The sequence below is a fragment of the Sminthopsis crassicaudata genome, chromosome 5, assembly GCF_048593235.1.
Source record: "Sminthopsis crassicaudata isolate SCR6 chromosome 5, ASM4859323v1, whole genome shotgun sequence".
NCBI classification, from domain to species: domain Eukaryota; kingdom Metazoa; phylum Chordata; class Mammalia; order Dasyuromorphia; family Dasyuridae; genus Sminthopsis; species Sminthopsis crassicaudata.
Window position 1 is genome coordinate 110875916 of NC_133621.1, and position 24843 is coordinate 110900758.

General features: G+C 41.3%; 1 protein-coding gene across 1 annotated transcript in view; it reads left to right on the forward strand.

Moving 5' to 3' along the window:
* The window catches only part of PLXNA4 (plexin A4), a 627987-nt gene that overhangs the window by 476605 nt on the left and 126539 nt on the right, over positions 1–24843 (forward strand). Inside the window, exons 6-9 of the mRNA XM_074269561.1 lie at positions 17373–17496; positions 18544–18697; positions 20542–20641; positions 21282–21396. Coding sequence (XP_074125662.1) covers positions 17373–17496; positions 18544–18697; positions 20542–20641; positions 21282–21396 — 493 coding nt within the window. The remainder of the gene's footprint in view (positions 1–17372; positions 17497–18543; positions 18698–20541; positions 20642–21281; positions 21397–24843) is intronic.

Here is a 24843-nt window from a genome sequence, read left to right on the forward strand (position 1 = left end):
ATTTAAAAATATTCTGGGGGCACAGTAGATAGAGGATCAGTCCAGAAATCAGTTGAACCTGAGTTCAATTCTGACCTCAAACACTTAATACTTCCTACCTGTGTGACCTTGGGCAAGTCACTTAACCCCAGTTGCTAAGCAAATAAAAAAAAAATTCTGAAAATGGGTCCATAGATTTCACCAGACGGTCAAAATAGTCTATGATGTAATAGAAAAGGTTTTTAAAAATCCTGAATTAGATGATACCTGAGGTCTTTTACAACTATAACTTTCTATGGATTTCAGGCTCTAATAGCAAGTACCAATTCAGACAAGTGGCTTATATGACTTTGGAAAGGAAGATACACCTGTCAACTTTCTGCTGGAAAAAGAAGCAGCCTATTTTATGTGTCCTTGTGCATGGTTGTGCTGGCCATCACGAGTGTTACAAACTTCCCTGCCTCTTCCATTAAGCTATTTCTGATAATTCCTGATGTCAATGACTTTCCCCTGTTAGACTTCATGATTTTGAATTTCACTTGTTTGTATGTTTTACACACTCTCTTCCCTATTTTACTATATAAGTTCCGTGATATCATAGACTGTTATCTAAACTTTGTATTTTCTCCTAACACCTAACATAGATATTTGCACAAAGTAGGTATTTCATGTTTGTTGAATGAACTACTAAATGAATGAATGGCAAGTTATTTTTAATGGATAAAGGAAGAAAGAAGTCTAGGCAAGCTCTACAAAATATGTTGGAAAAACATCCAAGATGTCATGCTAAGATTCATTTACTACGATTCATCATTCATTCAACCAATGTTTGAGTATCAATCATACACATTTGATCCCACAGGACACTAAGGGAATTGCCTGATTTCACCCTGGATGAGTCCAGTCCTAAAGTGAAGAGATATAGTAGGTCTATCATCAGATATGGCTGACTGAAGACAGGTTTAAGGGGTGAATTTCCCTAGATGGGACACTCCCTCCTTTGTAGGCAGTACATTTTTATAATTAATCTCAATCTTGGATTACTTGTGTTCCCCATAGGAAAGAAGGGCAGAGGTAATTGAGGTGGAAGAAGAAACTAATGAACTTTTACAGGGAGGAATGAGCACAGCAACCTCTTGCCTTTGGGCCTCTTGGGAGTGTGAGGTGTCTAGTCAGCATATGTCACAAATTTAAATCAATCGTCAACCTCACCTAGACTAGAGCAAGGGGAAATTAGAGACTACAGGAAGGAAGAGGGAAAAGTAAAGGAAAGAAAGAAAAGAGAAAGAGTTTGTCCATGCCTTCCTTAATATGTGACATTCAGACCTGAGATTCATCAGATGCAGAGCTGGAGGCCTTAAAGGTAATTTGATCCAATCCCTCATTTTAGAGATGGGGAAACTGAGGTCTGGGGATGTTCAATATCCTGACTGAAGACACACAGGTAGTAAAGAATATTGCAAATGGTGGCTGATTGAAGCACAGTTAAGTGGAACTGTCACTTTCCCAGTTCTGGAAATCATGCATTTTAATCAGATGTAGCCTAAGACAAAATAATCTTTTTGGCCCCCATATTGTATTGCTAATACAAAACACAAAATACCTTGGAACTTGCCATTCTGTGCTTCTGCAGTTGATTTTTTAAACCTACCTATTGGACCTTATACTTCTCTCTCTTAAATTTCATCTTATTAGATTGGATCCATTGCTGTGGGCTGTCAAGATCTTTTTGTATTGTGACCCTGCTGCCATCTATTGTGTTGGCTATATTCAATTTGATATAAAATTAGATGATATCTGTAAAGTGTTTACCACATAGTAGGTATTTATTATATAAATATATAGATTATCATTATTATGTGTTGATAAAAGTTGTTGAATCCCAACTCAAGTGTTTCCTCCTCCAGGAAATGTCTTCTTTGAACCTCTTATGGACTTCCTCCTGGGACTTGAGCTAGCACTTCTTTGAATGTAAAGTTGTTGATAGTATGTCATACTTCTCTAGGTATATGTCCCATTCCTCTGTCTTATTCCCAATACCTGGCACAATGATCTGCCTACAAAAGGCTCTTCATAGAGGGCCTCAGATCTAAAAACAGAAAGGATACCTAGTGTTTGATTAATGGAACAGAAATTGAAATAATGTGTGTATTTTACATGAAACTGGACTTCTAATATTTTAATTAAGTTGAACATGATAGGAATAAAACTGTCCTACCTATCTGAGTCCCATTCTGAACTTCCTCCTTCAATTATCTGTATAGTTTTAAAATACATCATTGCTTCTCCTTTTAATTTTTTTCTTTTTTTTATTTGATGTCCTACCCACCAACTCCTTACACACAACTCTTCTCACCCAAAATAGAAGCTCTTGCTTGTAACAACAACCTTTTAGTATAGTCAGGTCAATCAAATTCACACCTTAAATTTTGGAAGTATACCTGCACCTCTCTAAGATGTGGGAAGCATGCTTCTTCATCAGTATTCCAGAAACGTGACTGGTCATTGGACTAATCATAGAACTGAGGTTTTCATAGTCGTTTTTGTGGTCAGTATCTAAATTGTCCTCTTGTTAGCTTCATAGTAGACGTCCCCAAACCTCTAACTTCAAGATTCAGTGCTCTCTCCATCTGCTTTTCTAGAAATGATTTGAAATTAGTAACTTAAACCTTAAAATATATTCAAGTCAGTGTTACCTGACTGAGCTATAATCCTGTGAATGAAACATTTTATCTTTTGTTAAAGAGATTCCCAATATTGGCTGTAGGGAAGATATTCAGAGAGGATCTTTCTAGCACCCTAAAATCGTACCATATAGATAGATAGCCAAACTATACCCCAAGGATGGGGGTCTGTATGGGACCAGAAAAAGGAGTTGGAAAAGTTGCCAAAACAGGCTTTGCCTTTAAAATAAAATGTCTGCTACTTTTTAAATACTTAGGGAATGGGAAAGTATTTGTGATTCCCTACTCTCCCTCCTGGTCTCTTACTCTGCGCTCTCTCTAAACTCTTTGGGATTTAATTTCACTAAAATATTCCCATGAGCCAGAGTGTACAGGAAGCTGAATTTGACTTCACTTTGATAGCTTGGAAGTTATTGCCGCCTGAAGTCAGCCCACTTAACTTTCAGGAAATTGGCTTGCCCTGGGGCTAATCAATCAGTGCTGGAGAGGTCCTCAGATCCATCGCCTTGTTTGAGGGGAATGAGGAGGAAGGAAAGGGCTGAATATAGCTTTCTCCTGTCTTGGGAGACAAGAACCCTGAAAAGGAAAATCATGGAATGGTACAGTTCAACAGACTTCAGAGATGTGAAGCTCATACCCCATTCCCATGCAGAGGAGGGAGCTAAGGCCCAGGGAAATTGGGGCAGCCCCCAGGTCACCCATGTGGCAGAGCTGGAACCAATAGAGTTTGGTGAAGAGGCTCTGGATCCAAGTAGCCTGAGGTAGGTGGATGACTGGGTTCTAGAGCCTGGGGTGTGGTCCCAGACCAGTCATTTCCCCTTGGAGTTTCATTCATTTCATTTTACAATCTGTAAAACAGGGATAAGAATAGCTCCCTAACACTTCTGAAGGGTATTTGTGAGGAAAGCACTTTGCAAACTTTAAACACCATATAAATCGGGATATTACTGAAAACCCCGATTCTCTTTCCATCACTGATTTAAATCAGTGCATTTAAATGGTGCAGAAATTCCAAATAGCCAGATAATCCAAAAAGTCACCCCCACTGGCTTGGGAGTATTATTTTACATCCATTCCTTTAATATTTCCAGAATCTATGATTTTATTTGGTAAGGGTAACCCTTCTATGTCTCAATTGAGAGTTTCACAAATTCTCATGACTGAAAAAAAAGTATATACATATGTTATAGACTAGAAGTTCTTTACCTTCTTTGTGCAGCCACTTGAAGCCCATGAACCCCTTCTCAGGATAATGTTTTTAAATGACTAAAATTAAATGTACAGAATTTTGAAAGAAACCAATTATATCGAAATACAGTAATCAACAGATGTCTAAAAATGTGCAGATCCCCTGACATCTACTTCCCGGCCCCAGGTTAAGAAGCTTTATTAAGGACAAACACCCACATATTGTTCTGCACATGATTTGCCTTCCCAATTGGACTTACACAAAAATGAGTTCCCGTTCTCAGAGTATAAACTAACCAATAACGGGAGGTGAGCCAGGTGTTTCCATATGTTCAGAAGACAAACTGAGACTAAAGCGTGCTCAGTTAATACACAAAGTGAATAATTCATGGGGAGAAAATGAAGAGTTAGTTATGTTAAAGCTGCCTCCCTCTCCTCCGTTAATGTTTTTCCCCCAGGCCCTGAGGTGAGGAGCGGTAGCCCACCCAGAGCCGGGTGGCAGGAGTGGCCCTCCATGCCCAGACTCCCCAGTTCGGTTTCTCGGGAAGGCCTGACCTCTAAATGCCCGTTTCTCTGAGCGTTCCCACTTTATCCTTGGGTGTATTTATATTCCCATTTCTCCGGGGAGGACACAGACGTTTTTATTTGCCTCTATTTCATTCTCAAGGTACAGGCAGCCTGAGTGTTCGCTTTAGGTTAGAGAGAAATTGTGCGGCATTCTACTGCCTCATTGTCTAGGCCAGGGCTTCCGAAAGTATTTTTACTCCTGACCCCTTTTTGCCCAGGAAATTTCCATTTCACTCATCCTACTAGAGAACCCTAATAGAGAATGGACAAGCCAGCTTATTGGAAGGCACAGGGCAGCAGATGGAATATAATGTAGGGGAACAACAAATGGGTTAATTTGACTATAGTGTGGAGCATGTGAGTGGGATCAATGTGTACTCACCCTGGGAAATAAGCTGGAACTCTATTGCAAAGGACAGAAAGGGTTGTATTTTATCTCAGCAGCAATAGGGAGCCACTGAAAGTTCTTAATCCTAACATGGTCAGACATGGATTTGGCAGAATAGATTGGGGAGGAGAGACCCAGTTAGGAGGCTGGGGTAACAGTTCAGGTGACAGGTGACAAGAACAGGACAAGTGGAACTGGTGTGAATGGAAAGGAAGTGAGAGATTCTGCAAGAATATAATTGGACAAGGGGGCGTGTCAGGGAGGAAAGAGTTAAAGATGATTCCTTAGCTCCCAAACTAGGGAAAACACAGTGTAATTAGCCCGCCCTTTCCGAATACTCGGTCCAGTTCTTGAGATGTTGTGATCATTGGTACCTGAGTCATTGCCAGTTCTTAGTAAAATCAAGGATTTTTTCCCAGAATACATGTGTATGATGTTTATCTTGCTTGACATTGTGGGTTTTTTTTTTTTCTTTTTGGAAAAGGATAATTTGGTAGATTTCAGTGCTTAATTGGTGACTCAGAAAGCTTTTGGAGTATGTTCTTGTACATCAGGAAAAAAACCCAAAAAAACACTGGCTTTCTATTCATGATTGAATCCTACTGATTACAAGTGTCCATGATACTTTTTGTTAGGGAACACTAAAAATTAGATATACCTAGAAATCTGGAATCACTTTTTAAGGAAAATCCCAAGTGAATCTAGCAGCCAGATGACCATGAAGTCACTTTGTCCCAGGCAGGAACTTTTGTCTTCATATTCCCTATAAGGAAGCCATGGGGCTGGTCACCCACCAGGTTAATCTTCAAGACTACAAGCCAACTGAAGAGTAAGAAAAAGTGCTGAAGTTCCTAACTGAAAGGCGTGGCGGTGACGGCTTTGTGGCAGACCTGTTTTAGAAGGCCTAGGTCAGATGGCGGGAGGAATTGTGTGAATGACACAGGGGGTGTCTAGTCAGGACAACATGAGAGAATGGAAGAAGAGAAGCCTGAGGAAGGAAGATGAAGGAACTAGACAACTTAGAAGTGAAAACGTATGTGATTCACTTGTATTTCTCTGTAGTGATGAAGGGACTGAATTAAATGATTTAATGTCCCTTCCAGTATTAAAATTCTGTATCTTTATGAATTTGACACCGTATAACTGTAACTTGTCTACTCAAACTTTATAATCTGTACCCTGAAGTAGCTTTGCAAATTAATTGGCTGGGTGGCTGAGGGGATATTTTTGTTGAAGAGACCCTCTGGGGAAGGAGAACTTCCTGGTTGCTTTTACTTACAGCCCCTATCCTTTCTTCTCAAAGATACCTAGATGGTCTAGGATTGCTTTACAAGGTCTAAAGATACAGCCCCATCGTGTAGGGCCTGAAACATCTCTAAAGAGAAAGGGCAAAATTGCAGGATCATCGGTTTAGAACTGGGAATGAACCTACCCACCCACTCCTTTTTTGCAGAAGAGGGAAACTAGAACAGAAGAGTTAAGTGATTTTGCTCAGGATTACGCAACTAGCAAGTGTGCAAATCAGAATTTGAACCCAGGTCCACCTGACTCCAATTCCTGTCTCCTATCCACTAGCCATGCAATCCCTCAATCTTTGTGCTCTATCATGTAATAATTGCCTTGTTGTGGTACAGTCATTTTTCACACTTGTCTGATAATAGACAGAAAGCAGTTCGAAAGTTTAACACATGTGGAAGTGTTACGGTGGTTTGGGAGATGACATATATCATCTTGTTCCTCAATTTTACAAGCAAAAATGTGAAGGCCCAGAGAAGGGAGACAACTGGGGTATAGGCCTTGATCTTTTGTCCTGTGTCTCCAAATCCAGGGATCTTTCCCCATCTATAAAATGGGAATAATAATTGCATCAAACAAGAAAATAAATTGCAAAGTGTTTGCTTAGCACATAGCCTGGCACATAGAAAGCACTACATAAATGTTAGTTGCTGCCATTATTATTGGTATTATCCCCCCTGTATCATTAGAGTGATAAGATTTTACCTGTTAGACTCCTTGAGGTCAAGAAGAGAAATGCAAAAAGAAGGTATTGTTCTTCCCAAGGGAAGAACAATTGCAATCTTCCAATATTTGAAACACATGGAAGGATATTGAGTTTACTTATTTTTCTGGGATAACTTGAGTACAGTCCTAACTAGAGTCAGGGGAAAAAGACAATGTCACTAATTGGACAAATCTATCGCCATTATCCGGCTAAACAACTTAGTCTGCTTGTCCAGGTGATGGCAGTTAAATGATACTAGTTTCATATATGTAGAAGAGCTCAGTAGTACAGATGACCTCTATATGTCTCTTCTACACCAATGGTCCTGATGATCTTGGGGGGAGGAGGAGAGCCCATACAGCTCTCCATTTGAGGGGGAGACCTCAATCTATACTCATGAATACCTGCACATGGACCTGCACACTAACACACACACACACACACACACACACACACACACACACACACACACACACACATACACGGTATGAGGCATTAATCCACTACTAGTGACAAAACCTGTGCAGCCCTCACAGGCTGGGATAAAGACTGTCCATATGAACTGTCCCTGAAATGCTTTGCTGCTAGATAAACTATCTGTGGTGTAAAGGCTGATTGGAATCAATTGGGGTAATTGTGAAGATGCACAGCAAGTAATTGGGAATCTCCTGCTTGTTACAGACTCGTTTCTGTACCAAATGAATTGACATGCTGTAGCTGCTGCCTTCCTAGCACAGTGGCAAGACACAGATTTGAAGTCAGAAGACACGGGTGGGATTCTCATTCCTGCCATTTTCTTCCCTTGTGACCTTGGGCAATTACCCCCTTTAGATCGCAGTTTTCTCTTTGGAAAATCAGATGGTTTCCAAGTTCCTCCTATGAGCCCTCCCCCATATTGCTCCTTCTTCATTGCCTCTTTCAGCATTCAGAAAATCCATCAGTGGGTCCAAGTAAGAAGAGGAAACCCACTCCAATTTTTCTTTCTAGCATCCTTAATTAAACCCACAGAAGGGTAGAGCCCTAATGATCCTTAGAGATGATCTCATTCCTAGAGATGAGGAAACTACAACCCTAGAAAGAAGTGAGTTAGTAGGCTTCATGGAGACTTGAATTATTCTTTCCATTCATATGGAAAAGAGTTCTTACTCCATAACATGCTGCCCTTCCCCAAAGTGAAGAAAAATTAAAATTCATCCCCCTTCCCACTTCCATTCTTCAATCCAGTGGATTGGGGGGGGGGTGTAAAATACTTTCTTTTTTTATTAAAGCTTTTTATTTTCAAAACACATGCATGGATAATTTTCAACATTTACTCTTGTAAAACCCTGTGTTCCAATTTTTTTTTATTCCTTCCCTCCTGCCCCTCTCCTAGATGGCAGATAATACAATATATGTTAAAAGGTGCAATACATATTTCCACAAATATCATGCTGCCTAAGAAAAATCAGATCAAAAAGGGAAAAAAATGAGAAAGAAAGCAAAAAGCAAGCAAACAGCAACAAAAAAGATGAAAATACTATGTTGTGATCCACACTCAGTTCCCACGGTCCTTTCTCTGGATACAGATGGCTCTCTAAACCATTGGAACTATCCTGAATCACCTCATTGTTGAAAAGGGCCAAGTCCAGTGGATTCTTCATTAAGACATAAGATTCACAGTTTGAAGAAAAGCTTCTAAGGTCCATTCTAGCTTTTATATACCTTGCACATAAATTCTTGTCTTTGAGACTTCATTTCTTCATTGGTTTTTGAGATGCATGTGACATGGTTAAAAAAAAAAGCTAGTTATTGTTCAGTCATTTCGATTGTGTCTGACTCTTGGTGACCCCATTTGGGGTTTTCTTGGCAGAAATACTGGAGTTGTTTACCATTTCCTTCTCCAGCTTGTTTTACAGATGAGGAAACTGAGGCAATCAGAGTTAAGTGACTTGCCCAGGGTCATACAGCTAGTGTCTGAGGCTGGATTTGAACCCAGGTTTCCCTGATTCCAGGCCCAGCACTCTTATCTACTGCACCATCTAGCCACCCCAAAGAAACCCCACCTAACAACAATAATGATAATGACTTGCATTGTTTTCACCTCTCTTATAAGTCAGGTACACTGTGTACTTTATGGATAATTACCTCATTCGATCCTCATGACAACCCTAGGAAGTTATTATGATTCCCATTTTACAGTTGAGAAAATTGATTTCTACCATTCATTTGACTTTGAGAACATCACTGAAACTCATTATGCCTTTTTCTTCATCTGTAAAATTAAGGGGTTGTACATGATTTTGGTGTCTGGGAATCCCTTCACGTCTAAATCTATAGTTCTAACATGGTCGTGCAGATATGGTGTCAGAAAAATGGTTAGTTGACCTTAAAGTGCCCTAGAAATGAGAGGTCTTTTGTTTCTTTTCTTTTTTCCATCGGATGCAGGAGAGAGGAGGTTGCTGCATAATAGCCATCTTCAAATACATGAAAGAACGTTACATAACAGTGAGATTCTGCTTATTCCTCTCGGCCCCAAAGGACAGAGCTAGGAGCAGTGGATGGAAGAAATAGTTTGAGGCTCAGTGTGAAGGAAAATTTCCTTATAATTAGAGCTGCCCTAGAATAGAAAGGGATGCCTTCTGGAGACAGTGGATTCCCTTCACTGGAAAGCTTCAAATGAAGAATGATCAGCTTATCAGAGATGCTGTAGAGGTGTTTCCCATTCATGGTGGGGAGTTCCAGTTCCTAGTAGTAGAAACTTAGATCTGAGTTTCTACAATTCTGTGACTAGAAGGGAACTCAAATCAGAGAAAACTGACTCTGGAGCAGGTGCCTCTCCGTCCTTCCCACCGCCACTCTCACAAACAGCCTTAAAGGGAATTACTATTATGTTTGAAATTCATGCCCAAGGTTGATCGGTCCAAACCTCAGACATCATCCTAGATGATGCATCCTAGACTCTCTTGGAGAGGCTTTATTATCACAGCCTCATCTGTTCCAGAAAAGTGATACTGCTCCCTCCTCTCCCCCCTACTAATGAGGGATTAGGCCCAATCAGAAGGAACCCCAGAAAGAGAAAAAGTGGAGTTGACTTCCATCTCCTGTGATGGGAGAAATACGCAGTCACATATCTATGACAGGAGAGTCTCCCCAGGATCCCAAACCATGCAGCTGCATTCTTCCTGAGTTCCATAAGCTCACCTGGATCTGCGGCTCTTTTCACAATCAGATCTCCCAAACAATTCTACAACTTGATCATAGATTTGAACTAGAAGAAGGCTTACCAGTTAACAATCCAAAGCCCTCTTCTCACAGATGACGCCCACTGAGTTTATAAAGTCACATAATGTCACATAATTGTCTGAGGTCACACATTCAAGCAATAAGCATTTATTAAGTACCAATTATGGGCTAATCACTGTGCAAAATCAGGGTTGAAATTCAGCCTCCTTTCTACTGTACCATGTTGTTGGAAGCAACATTCTCTCACCTATATTCTCCCCTGCATGCCAGTAATGGTGACAGTTACAGCAATCTTCATCATTTCCCCTACACATAATCCCACCCCTTTCCATAGTTTTTATGTCCAGGAGACTCAAACCCACACCATATAAAAATTAATTGAGGAACCTGAGAATTTTGCTTTGAGAAAAGAAGCCCTAATGGGCAATAGAAGCTGGGAAACACATTTGTCTTTGGGCATTGGTGGGGCCAGAGATTAGTTTATAGTGTGATATTTTTCTTGATCTTCATAATGATTCATAATGATAGCAAGCTGATGTGATCCCCATTTTATAGGAGGAAACTAGATGAATGAATGAAACATTTATTAAGAGCTTACTATGGGCAAAAGCTTAGAAATACAAATAGGAAAGTAAGACAGATCCTGCTCATTAGACTATAAGCATCTTAAGAATTGGGTTTTTCCATTATTTCGGTTTTTTTTAATATCTGTTCCTAGCACCAAGCGCAGCACCTGACACATAATAGGCACTTAAATGTTTAATCATTGATTGGTTACTATCAAGGAGTTCCCAATCTAATAGAAGGAAACAACATATATCACAGGTTCAGCTGCAGGTCAGATGGTCTTGAGGCAGATGGGAGGTAATGCATCATCTTTAGTGCCATTTCTATCGCTAAAAACCAAATCTGTCTCTGATGTTGGAACATTTGATAGTGCCAAAGACTTGGGTGGCAATAACTTTTTCTGTGGCTGCCGAGGAGTCAGAGACTAAGAAATATTGGGAAAGCACTCAGCACAGTGCCTGGCACACATTAGGCACCTAAAAATGCTTGTTCCCTTCCCTCGCCATAACACCTGCAGAGGTAGTGTCCAGGGCACAAAGTTTGTTTCCCTGGGTGATGGCATGGGGTCAAGCTGGAATCAGGGACAATGATTGGGGAACGGGGTGCTTCCATTTCTAGGATTCTTAGTGACAGAATTCTGGGGTCCCTTCACCCTGACTTTAGGGGAGATGGTGATCAAGGTGATGGTAATACTGTGGCCTTTTGGGAATACGCTACCTCTTACCTCTCTCTCGGGGTACCTTCCTGCTTCTGAGAGGTCACGTTTATAGGCTCATGCTATTTATATCCTGAAGGGTTTTCAGAGAACATCTAATTTAGTCTCCTTAGCCTCTGTTATTCTAATAGGATATATTCTATATCCTATATCTATATTGAGATATTCCATATCCCAAACCTGGGAAGGGCGACTTGTCAAAGGTTATTGTAACTATTGGAGATAGGGTTTAAACCCACCTGATCTGGCGCCAGACCAGGTGCTCTTTCCTTTATACCATGATGGGTTTCCCAGGCTAGTAGCAATAACAAGAAGGCAGTGAATCTACCAAGCAGATGAGATATAAAAAATTAAAGCATCTTCCTTCTTCCTTTTAGAGTTTTTCCAATGAAAATAGAGAAGAGTCAAATCTTTTGGAGAATACAAGGGGATTCACTGAATCTTGGCCTTCCAGTGGCTCAGAAGAGGCACCTAATCCTGCATTTATACTTGAGTTCTATAAGAATTCTATAGGTGTCCCTCCATCTCCAATGATTTCCTTGAATACCCACTGCAAAGTCCTACACATTTTGTATTAATAATAGGATTGAAATAAAGACTTGTTCTTTTATGTCATTGATATAACAGACTTCCAGGTATTTAAATAGCACTATTATGCCAGGCACTGTGCTTAAGGGTTTAAAAATATTATCTCATTTGAGCCTCACAACAGTCCTAGGAAGTACATGGTACTATTATTATTTTCATTTTACATTTGAGGAAATTGAGACAGACAGAGGTGAGATCATTGCCTAGTAGCTGCCTGAGGCTGGATCTGAACTCAGATGTTTCTGCCTAGCTTGGTAGAACCTCATTCTCCCAATATGTTCATTAATTTGTCTGAAATGCATTTGTTTCTGTTGTTAAGTCATTTTCAGTTGTGTTTAAGTCTGACTCCATTTGGGGTTTCCTTGGCAGACATACTGGGGGGGGTTGCCATTTCCTTCACCAGCTCCTTTTACAAATGAGGAAACTGAGGCAAGGTTAGATGGCTTGCCCAGGTGGATATAGCTAATAAATGTCTGAGACTAGATTTGAACTCATAAAGATGAATCTTCCTAATTTCAAGCCAGTGCATCATCCAGCTGCCCCCTGAGAGTATTAGTATTAGATAGTATTAGATCATTGCCCAGAAAGTCCTGAGTTGTTAAATGACTTATCTAGGATCAAATAGTTGAACCCAGGTCTTCCTAGCTTGTAGACAAGCTATCTGCCATGGCCAGACTGCTAGAACTCAGATTTCTCTCTTAGTTCTAGCAAATTGACCAAGCACTTTGCATGATAGAAATCTCATATGAGCCTTGTGAGGTTGAATGAGGATGGGTAATTCTGTTCATCTGTGTGTTCCCAACATAATCTTGCATACAGTAAGCATTTGGTAATGCTTGTTTAATTGAGGAAAATCATTGTCTCCTCTATTGCATAGGTGGGTAAACTGAAGCTCTCAAAGACTACATATTTGCCCATGGTCCCACAGTTAGGAAGTGTCAGAGGCTGGATTTGAATCCAGCTCCTTCTGACTCTAATTTGAACACTTTATCCACTGCAAAACCTGTCTCTTTCTGGAATAAACCATTTTCTGCTAATTTAAACTTCAGCAGAACTGCAGGAACAGCTGATCATTGTCTTTCTTACTATCAGCTCCCCAAGATTTGAAGATTACATATTGTTAAACCTCCGTGTTTTCTCTTCTCTAGATGAAAGGGCTCTACTAGTTCTTTTCCACTTTTTTCTCTCAAGGTTACCTTTAGAATCTTTTCATTATCTTGTCTGCTCTTCATTGCCTGCTTGCCATACATTTTCTCCCCAAAGCACATATCTCCAATCTGACTAGAGCATTCTGAGCCAACATCAAACAAAACGAATTTGGGATAATCTTTGGTTGCAGAAGATGGCTGGCTATCCCAACATCCAATGCCCCAAGGAGCTAGAGGGTCAGCATGTGACAGAGGGGTCAGCGGTGATTGCATGTACTCACCTGGGACCCCAGAAAGAGCTCAGCTCCACCCCCTTTGTAAATAAGAATTTGCTTGCCTAGCCATTGGCACGGGGAGTTAATATTTCCATCACTGTGTTTAGGAATTAATTTTGAGAGAACTTAATCACCACCTCTCTCCTTCTCTCTCACCCCTTTCTCTTCTCCCTTCCTCTCCCTTCTAATTTTCCACTTGGCTGGGAATTCTCCTGCAGTGAAAGTTCAGACTTAGGGGAGGGCCAAGGGAGCTGCTTCATTAGAGAGGATAATCTCATTGGAACCACTGACTTGAATAATAACACCTTTAGTAGGGCCCAGGAGCCTGGTTTCCTAGAGGTTTTTAAGCACCTTGCACTGTGAGGCTAGGAAGAGCTGAGAGGCAGGGGAGGCAGAGCAAGGCAGAGGAGAGAAAGGGGATCACAGTGAGTAGCAAGTCTAAGTATTGTTGCCTCTCTCTCTGAGGCCCTGAAGGGCTTTTCTCTGGTGTCTGCTTTCTCAATTACTATTAGCTAGTGTGGTGGGGATGTACATGTGTAGATTTGATGTTATTTGGGCGTGCTCTTTGCAGTCTCTCAGAGCCTTGCTTCCCCTGCATAGAAAATGGGTAGATTAATCGCTTCCCTGGCCCCCACCTGGCTCTCTACAGTGGAGAAAATTACTTCAGGGAAGCAGCTGGAGCTCCTCAAGAAGAAAGGATTTCTTTTTAAACATCTCAAAATTATAAGTTAACCCTTTCTCTATTTCCTAGCTCCACTCAAGAGACTCACAATTCATTTTCCTTGGTAAGCCAATGTGTGTAGTACCTTGGCAGATCCCACAAGACATCAGAAAGGATCCATTCATTATCATATCACACTTAAGGTCAATTGTAATTCTCAACACTTCTGGTTTCCTCTTTTATGGACTCCTGAGAGGGAGCAGAAATGTCAAAACATGCCTGGAACTGACCTTAAACCTGATATTCTTTTATTTGGGTAGTTGCTTCCCTGTGTGCCCCTCTTGGACTCCTAATAAGGAATTGGAAAGTCTATTCATAGACACTATTAATGCCTCTTTTCCTCCTCTTGTCCTTTCCTTTCCTATCTGTCCTGGACTTGACCACCTCTCTGGACAAAAAGAAGAGAGCCCTGGCTAGTTCTTCCCTACCTCCCCTCTTTAGATTGGGGGGAAAGCTAAGCTTTGTTCTGGGCCTGACTTGGAATTGAAGAAGGCAGGAAATTGACTAATGTTTAAGGCTGTAGGGATGGATGGGGATGGATGGATGGAGGAAAAGCTTTTGTTAAGTGCTTACTATGTGAAAAATACTGTGTAAGTTCTGGGGACACACATAGAAAGGCGAGACCGTCCCTGCTCTCAAGAAGCTCCCATTCTAACAGAGGGCAATCAAGGCATGAAGGAGAATTGAACTGCATTTAGATTAAACAAGCCCCTTAGGTCCTCCAGTTACAGAAGCAAAGCATATAGTAATACATCTTTTCTAATGTAATTTCCATTAATAAAACCATATCTATTTCCATTGTTGAAGGAGAGAGGACCTTAATGGTGGCAGGAACTTCCAAGGGAAGCTCAGGAAGATCTTGGGTAATTTATTTTATGGAGAAGAACCAGGATTAAATAAATTTCTCCCCCATCCCCTAAATACCCTTACAGATCACTGAGCTAGTAAAGACTGGAGTAGCACTAGGACCTACTAAGAGAATGTCCGTGAACCCCTTGAGAGAGTAAAAAAGAGGATACCAATGGTTCCTCTCTTTTGATCTTAATTTAGTATTTGGGGTGATGTTAGGTCTAGGAGTAGCTCCATTTTCTCTCTACAATTTAATCAGAGACACTTTGCAGGCCAGTTTATTGCTCTTGGAAATGGAAACTTCAAAGTTGGGGAGTCAGTGAATAATTTAAAGCCTTACTGACTCTCTTGGGCTCACTGTTAATGGGCATAATAACACTATTAATAGCGACGTCAGTTGCAGACACCCTGGAAAAGTCCATAATATTAGCTTAATGGCTAAAGGTAATGGAGTTCTCTGTACAGGAGCTGGCCTGTTAAATTAACTCCACAGACTTTTAGGCAGTCAGTGTTGCTTCCATCAATCTGCTGGAAAATGTACTTGAGGTGTCAATGTTAAGATCCAACCTTTCATCTTCTGGGCAGGGAGGCCTAGGAGAGGCTTAGGTGTGAGTTGGAAGACACCTCCCTCAGAAAGCCGCAGTGATCCTCAGAAGACTGCAAAACAGTGTTTGGGAGGAAAAGTAATTGGAACAATTTAGGCTGGAAAAGAGAAGATATAAAAGCAGGGTTTGCCAGCAGAAAGGGCTAATATATGTAGGTTGGAACAAAGGAAAAGGGACTGTGATTGCAACAAGGGGATTTGCCACCAACCTTCCAATCAAGAAACTTTTGGATGATTTTTACCTCTTCATTGTCCTTTCTACACATCCGTTTTGTTGCTGAGTGATCTTGCTCTGACCTTCATATCCTGTCCTGAATATGTTACTTCTCTTCTGTGCTTTTCATGTCTACTTCTCCATGGGCCTTCACGTTGAGACCGGAATTGCCTTCAATCTGTCTTCCAGATATTTTTAAATGGATAATTCCTGAACCACCAAAGATCAGGGCTGAAATTGTCACTGTTTCAGATCCATTTCTAAATTCCAAAGTGGCCTAGTGAAAAATATATAAAATAAACACCAAATTTGCAGTAAGATCCTGGTCTTGTCACTACCTGTGTGATTTTAGGCAAGTTACTTAACATTTCTTAGCCTCAGTTTCCCCATAAATGAGAGATTTGCATGTGTCCAGCTCTAGAGCCCTTTTACCATTTTAAATCCTATGATTGATTGTTTTTTTCTGTCCTTTTGGGAAGAAGCACTCATTCATTTATCTTGCCATAGATATTGGATCATTATTTTAATGTGAACCATTCTCCCAGGCTACACACTGAAAGCATCCCTCTTAGATGTCATATAAAAACTCCTGAAATCCTACCTCTTCTTACAAGCTTTCCCCCATTAATTAAAAGAGAGTAGATGATTCCTCCCAGTCCCTTCCCTCTACTTGTACAACTCCAAAGACTCCTCTCACGATGCATCAGTTATGTCTGGCGTTTTGTGACCCCGTTTGCTGTTTTCTTGTCTGGAGTGGTTTATTGTTTCCTTCTCCGGCTCCTTTTGCACATAAGGAAACTGAGGCAAACAGAGATGAAGAGACTCGCCCAGGATCACACAGGAAATGTCTGAGGTCACATTTGAACTCCACTGTGCTCCCTAGATGCTCTGTGTTGCTTATACTCAATAAAAACATGGCAGAACCCCACTTTAAATGGATTTGAATAGGAGTGACAGAATCATAAGAATCATAAAATGCTTGAAGGACAGAAACCTGAGTTTTACTTCTGGTTTTGTTCTTTCCTATAAATATATGATTACTACATTAATATATGCGTTTGAGCAAGAATTTCTTTGTAAGATGGGCAAAATAATACATTATCTACATCAAAAGATTGTTGTATGGCTATAATAAATATGTTAAAAAGGACTTCATCAACAACAAAAACATTATTTACATGTAAACTAATATCATTTTTAATCTATTCTGAGATCAAATCGCCTCTCCTAAAATCCAGTAAATCCCTGGTCATATTAGCCTAATATAATACAGACTCTAAAATGCTGAGAGCCTTGTTTACAGCACCAACATAATAAACAGCTCCCCCATGTATTATTTATTCATTTGTGCAATGCTCATTCATTTTTCTGTGGAGTCTTAATATGACTTCATCGCCGTTATCTGTCTCGAAGGGATGGATCGTCATCTGTTTAACTTGCATAGGACGATACCTTGTATGCTACCACATGCAGATGGGCATCAAACATGTACTTTAGTGAGTGTTATAATTATATTATAAACACTACATAGATTTTAATTTATCTTCGCACTGCAACAGCCCCCACTTGTCACCCTCTGCAAATCTCCAATCTACTAAAAAAATTGAACTCCTTCCCTTCTGTCATCTTAAGTTACACACTGCTTTTGTATCTCTCTCCAGGTGTACCAGGAAGGAGCGGTGTGAGAGATCCAGGGAGCCTCGCAGATTTGCCTCGGAGATGAAGCAGTGTGTCCGCCTGACAGTGCATCCCAATAACATCTCTGTTTCACAGTATAATGTCCTGGTAAGGACGGGCTGAGGAGCTTGGAGGAGGGAATCTGGAGAGCTTTTCTCAAGGTCTCTGTCTTCAAAGAGAAACCTGGGCACATGGTGACTCCCGAAAAGCTTAATACTCAAAATGACCACCAAGCAACAAGACCTGCTCTTAGCCGAACTGTTCTCGTTCCTAATGTGTTGAATAATGTGTTAAACAAAAAAACAAAAACAAAAACAAAAACACTTTTGTTGACCAACTGAATGGATGAATGTTGAATAGAAACAGGTATCTAGAATACAGTCTAGACAGGCAGTGGTCCTCACACTTTTTAAATAGGGGCCAGTTCACTGTCCCTCAGACTGTGGGAGGGGCCGGACTATAGTAAAAACAAAAGCTCCCACTCTGTCTCCGCCCCTCGGCCCATTCGCCATAACCCGGCGTGCCACATAAACGTCCTCAGGAGGCAGCATTTGGCCTGTGGGCCGTAGTTTGAGAACCCCTGGAGAGTCTTCAGGGGAAAACTAAAGAATGAATGTCCATGCTGCAGTAAGGGAGTCACCAAAATTCTCATTAAACCTGGGAGAGCAGTCGCCCATTTAATGAATACAGTACATAGGAGATGGAGGAGAAGGTGATGGTTTAATAGTTTTGTTATACAGTTAATGGTTTAATCCATTCTTTGCTCAATTTTTTTGAAGATTGGACTTCTTTATTGGGGCTCCAATTGCCAATGATTAAATCCTATTCTATAGTTTCTAGGTTCTTAACACAGCTACTTTGTCCCTTTTAGCCCCACTGACACTTCATTCTTTGATTTCCCCCCCATTCCATTTTCTTTATTTCCATTCTCTCTCTTTTTTTCTCTTCTGTTCTCCTCTCTTTTCTTTCCTTCCTTCCTTTCATCCATTTTTATCTTTTTTCTCTTTTCCTTCTACGTCTTTTTCACTTTCATTTTTACCTTCTATTCTCTTATTTCTGTTTTCTATTTTCTTCCCCCCTTTCTCTTTTTACCTCTCCTCTCTTTATTTTATTTTGCTCTTTTCTTATCTCTCCCTATCCCTTCTGAATTTGCAGTTGGTCTTGGAGACCTATAATGTCCCAGAACTGTCAGCTGGGGTCAATTGTACCTTTGAAGACCTGTCTGAAATGGATGGCCTAGTGGTGGGCAACCAGATTCAGTGCTACTCCCCTGCAGCTAAGGAAGTGCCTCGGATCATCACTGAGAATGGTAAGTGTCCTCTAATGGGGTTTCCATCTACATGCACGTCCCTTCTCATCAAGGGCTGACAGGATAACCTGGGGTCCTTCTTTTTCTTTCCCAAGCTAGGCAGAAGTCCATAAAGGGAGCCTGAGATGATAGCTGAGGTAAAAGAGAAAAAGATGTCCTTCTGTCATTCTGAATCTGAGTCTGAGCCCCTCTCTCCCTTTGGCCTTTTATAGCCGGTTACAGAGCTTGTGTCTGAGGGAATAGAGTTAGAAGGGGAAAACAACCAGGGAAATGACTCTAGGATATAGTTTGGAATGAAGAGCAGAATCAAGAGCTGGAAAAGTCATGGCAAATGGCAGCCTGCGATAGGGCCAAGATTTGGGGGCTTGGTCCTGGTATCAGCTTTTTGCACCTTCTCTCTGCACCAGTGGGCCTCTGCTCCCACCCCTTCCTTTCCAGTGCTCTGCCACTGATACCAACCAATCGCCCTAGCAATGGGCCAGGAATGGGGAAGACAGGGCTGGAAAGAGAGCACCTCTCAGAGCTGGCAATGGGCAGAACTGGCTTGGGCAAATTAATTCCATGTTGTCCCTCCCATTTAGGCTTGTCAAGTTTCCTTTATGCTGATTGATTAATGAGGCACTCAGGGAAGGAAGAGAATTCGGGGGCTGAGGGGGTGGCAGGGCCCAGGGGTCACTTCTGTGAATTAAACATAGGTTCCACCTCTGACAGTGGCACCAGATGATGTTTTCCTATGATTCCTATTCCAGACAGAACCCTCAATCTGGGAATGTTGGAGGAGGTGGTGGGAAAGGATCTATATTTATAGGTCTGTTTTAGGTGTATATATGGCTATGAAGTCAAGCATGTGTAAAAAATACTTTTTGCTTACTTATAGTATACCTACTGAAGTTCTATTGTGGTGCTTCATCATGAGCCAGGCTTCTCAAAACGTACCATGGATTTTACACTGTGGGATAGTGAAGAGAACATTGGCTCTCCAGTCAGAGGACCTGGGTTCAAATCCCATTAATGTTACTTAATAACTGAGGGATCTTAGACAAGGCTTACCTTATAGAACCATTTTCAAAGTAATTAAATAATTAATAAAAATGCTCAATTTTAGTTGGGAGTTAATAAAAATAAAGATATATTATTATCACATTATATAAAATATACATTATATTATATTACATCTAATTAATATACCCCCTGAAATCTATTCATGGACCCAATGGGGATCTGTGGACCCTATGTTAAGAACCCTTTATTACAAAGGAAGGAGCATCTCCTTTAGTGAAGGGAGTGATCATACGGACAAAACCACCAAATACTGACATATTAGGGTATATTGAAGTTTGTCATGGCAGCTGTGAGATTGTGCAGCTTAATCCTCTGGGTCCGTGTCTAAGGGAATTAGAAGTATCCCCGTGTGTGTGTGTGTGTGTGTGTGTGTGTGTGTGTGTGTGTGTGTGTAGGGAAATGTGTAAAATCTTTTGTGGATCCATAGTTATTGTGTATGTATCTATAATGCAATAACAGATTTGTATGTGTGGCTGTATTTCTTTGTACATATAGAGGGGGAAAACGAGAGATTTAGCTCATCTAAAATCAAAGGAAATGATTAAAAAAAATAGAAATAAAATTGAAACTGTCCACAGGAAGATCATCACCTCCAGAATGAATGAAAGAATCTGTTGTATAAATGGCCCAATAATGATCTGACTTTTATTGGCTACATTCCCCGGGACCTCTATCAATAATGGTAGAACCTCGCTTCAGAATAAACCTGCATTTTGGACCAAGGTCGGTTTAAAGATCCCCAGCCTTCCTGTCCTAATCCTGGCTGACTCTTCCCTTCCCAGGGGATCACCATATTGTCCAGCTGCAGCTCAAGTCTAAGGAGACGGGCATGACCTTTGCCAGCACCAGTTTTGTCTTCTACAACTGCAGCGTCCACAATTCGTAAGTTATTCCTTCCTGCCCTACTTCATTTTCTCTTCCTTTTGTGGGGGTGGGAGAGGGGAGAGAGGAGGAAAGAGAGAGAGGGGTCGAGCAAAAAGATCCATCCCCTGTTATGGGAGAAGATAGGAATGGTGTTCCAAATCAGAGACTTCTGGTAAATATTGAGTTGAGAGAGGTCCCCATCAACTGGCGTGCACAAGTCCCAAGATGGAAACCTAGAAAATGAGAAGTCATTGAAGGAGATTGTCTAAGAAGCAGGCCATAGGAAGTCAGTACTTACTCTTCAGATACAGGTGTAGAAGGCATCCTGGTGCAGTGGAAAATGGTGTCTACGGCCACAGATTTGAATCTCAGAGTACCTCTGACTACGTGATCCTAGCAAGTCAGTTAGCCTCGAAGGAGAAAAAATTCCTCTTTTGTAAGATGAGGGAGTTAGAGTGGCCAGCTTTGATATATTTCTTCTCCATATCTATTACCCTCAGAGTCAGTGGTGAATAGGTGATGGAGCTGGCAAGGCGAGCTTTCTGTTCTTCTAAAACCCAAACAATAGTATTAGCTAGAAGGTAAGAAGTTTTCCTTTGGAGTTAAAGGGTCCTACTGATATCCTTCTCTTTTTTTTCTCTTTTGTATCCACATCCAGGTGCCTGTCCTGTGTGGAGAGCCCCTATCGTTGTCACTGGTGCAAATACCGCCATGTCTGTACCCATGACCCCCAGACCTGCTCCTTCCAGGAGGGTCGAGTGAAGCTTCCTGAGGTAGGGCACCTCCAGGTACCACTAGGAGTGGTGTATCATGGGGAAGCAAGAGGAAGCGAGCAAAACAGTCTTCAGTTCTTTGCCTCTCCCTGTGCATCCATGGTTAATCTCTTCTGAGATGATGATTCCCCATGACCTGGTGGAGAAGAATCAGTAAACCAAGCACACAGTTCTGCTCTCCAGCCAGTCTGGTTCTCCTTCCAGTCTGGGGAGGCTCCATTTCCACTTTAGCTTAGAACAAAACTGATAGATTGAGTCCTAACACTGTGGCCATCCTGGGCACCAGTGAGCGTCAGTCACTCCAGAGAACCGTGTTCATTCTCTACGAAGTTCTGGGGGGAGGAAAAGAACAAGAAGCACAAGGTACAGTTCTGATGGCTGTAATTAGGTACATAGTCCAACAAAGTTCTAGGACAAGGAAGCAGCCGGACTTAGCCCAGTTTGCTCGGGAACTGCCATAAGATAAAAGTCAAATCTAACTATTTTTAAGGGAGTGGGGAGTGAAACATGATCTCTCTGTGGCAAATATCTCTCCTAGCTGTAATTTGTCTTATGTTATTCACCGTCCATCCATCTAGGATTTATTGAGCACTTGATAGCACTGTACTAAGCTCTGATGACTCAGAGATAAAGAATGATGGTCCCTGATTTCCAAGAGCTTACCTCTCTTTAGAGGGGGCGGGGCGGAGATCCATGCACACAAGGAAGTAGATGGCTGTATTGATGATGCTGACACCTCGTGTGGCCAAGGACAACCACCCGCTAGCAGGGGATGCTGCCTGGTTTGGAAAGAGCTCTCCCAGCCTCCTCCTCTTCTTCAGACACCCCTCCCTGCCCCTAGGGACTGGCCAGATGACTGGCATAGAGGATAACCTCTTCTGCCCTAAAAGTCACTGGAAGCAGAGGCCAGGAGCCATGGAGATAGCTGAGAGGTTGGAGCCTCCCACACAGGTGTCTTCATCCTGCATTCCCTCCGAAGTTTCCATGGAGGTGACTCTTCCACCTCCTTAAGCTCTCTGGGCTCTTCCACAAGTCCAAAGGATGGGAATGGGTGATTCTGCTGGAATCAAAGGCAGGGCAAAATTTCCCTGGGCTTGAATAATTCAAAGAGGTGACTGGGAGACGTCTGCCCCTTAACAACAGGTATCCATTTCTACCACATCGTCATTTTAAAAGCAATAATCAGGACAGTTCTGTATTCCTAAAATGCAAGAAAGGAGTGAAGGGGCAAAAGAGAGATCTAAAGAATTATCTCTAAGGAAGATGTGAGAAAGATAAGGATACTGTTATCTGATGGGGGTGGGGGAGTGGTCAAAGAAGGCTCCCTGAAGGAGGGTATATTTCAAAATTGAGATGAAGCAGGCATATACTACACACTTTTATATGTGTGTATTTATATACATATATATATGTATATAGGTGTGTATTTATATATGTGTATATATGTATATATATATGTGTGTGTATGTATATGTATATATGTGTATATATCATATGTATATACCATTACATATTATATACTATATTCTGTGTTTATATATATATGAATATACACAGAGAGAGGGAGAGAGAAAGAGAAAGACTTGTAGATACAAAATAAAGGGAGGAGAAGGGAAAGAAAGAATGTGATAGAAGAGGAAGAAGCTAGAACAGGTGAAAGAAAAGAGATTTGATGAGAGTGTGTAGCCATTTCTTGGTCTCGCTATTTCTTCCCATTATACTTTTTTAAACCAGATTTCAGGCAGTAACCTTTGATGGATTTTCAATGGCAGTACAGAAAAATTCTATATATTGTTTTCTACTTAGTCTAAATGTTCTTACAAGGTAAAGACCCAGAGTGAGATAAAATCAAATCAAAGTATCACAGATGTAGAGCTGGAAAGGACCTTCAAACTCACATAGGTCAACTCCTTCATTTCATAAGATACTAAGTCCAGGGGCTGAGTTGATTTGCTTCCAGTCACAAGGACTAAGTACTGGAACAGAAATTTGAAACAGAGACCTAAGAGCCAGAGCTCTTCCTTTGAAAGCTCTTCAAAAATGTTGAAGTTGTTTTACAAATGTAAAGCACTATTATTTATTTATTATAGTGGTCTATACCACTCAGAGCATCTGGTAAAGTACTTTGCCTAGTGTAGATGCTTATGCAAAAATAGCCTGCTGGAAACAAATCTTTTTTTTTTTTTTGATTAATCCTAGCTGAATTCGTCATGTGAAATAGTCCGGTGATGCTCTAAAAACATCCCTGAAGTCAGAGCCCATTACCAAAGCTAGACCCCTTCACTTCACTTTCCAGGCAGGATTCAGATACTCTCCTGTGGAGGGAGTGTAGGCTAGCGCATCATCCCAAACGCTGAGAGCATGGCGTACCACCGGCCCTGGGAATGACCGCCCTGTCCTGGTACTAGAAGGAAAGAAGCTGAGAGAGAGAAAGAGCCAATGAACATCCCTGAAAAGCCAGCCAGAGTGAAACACGTCCTTTCCCCGCTCTGGACCTGTTCTACGACAAGAGCATCTGTAAGAGTTTACTGCAGCCAGGCAGTGAGGAAAGCAGGAGGCTTGTTCCTTTGTCTTAGCCCTGGATGGGACAGGGGAAGGATGGGCACTTTAATTATGATCCCCATCAGCTCTACTCAGGCAAAGAATTGGAGGGTCAGAGTCGAACTTCATTCAAAGAAAGGGAATTTCAAGGGATAATTGGTGGTTCATTCATTCACCAATGAACCAACATTAATTGAATACCTGTTATTAATAGGTGACATTCATGTAGCCGAGCCATATTGGCAGAGATGATAATGACTTGCATTTCTATGGGACTGTAGGGCTCACTAAATGCTCATGTCCAGGTAAATAGAGCAAGTATTATTGGCCACGTCTTGTAGCTGGGGGAACTGAAGCTCTGAGAGAGTGAGCGATTTGCCAAAAGTCACAAAGGGGGTAAAGGTGGGTCTTGAACCCAATTCTTCTGCCTCCTCATTCCAGACCTCTTTTAATTATAACAAGCTGTTTCTCTCTCTGTCAGCCACCATGCGAGGAACCAAGGAGGTCACAAAGACAGATGATGCAGTGCTTTGATGTTAAGCTTATAATATATCAAAGGAGATAAAACAGACATAAATAACCACGGATAGTATGTGGCAAGTGCTGAAAGAGTGATAAAATCAGCATTGTAGGAGTTCAAAGGTGGATGCTCATTTCTGCCTTTCCAGCTGGGACTTGAAGAAATAGAAGATTTCAATAAATAGAGATGGAGGGTGTGTTTTGTAGTAGAGAAAGGGATGATAAGCAGGTAGGCAGAGAGAGAATCATTTCTGGTAGAGGAAACAGCTGAGCAAAAGTATGGAGGGAAGAAAATGCAAGATTTGTTCAATGTCGATCAGTCCAGTATGTATTTAGGAGCATGATACCTTGCACCATTGTTTCCTTTATAACCAAATCTGTTGAAGC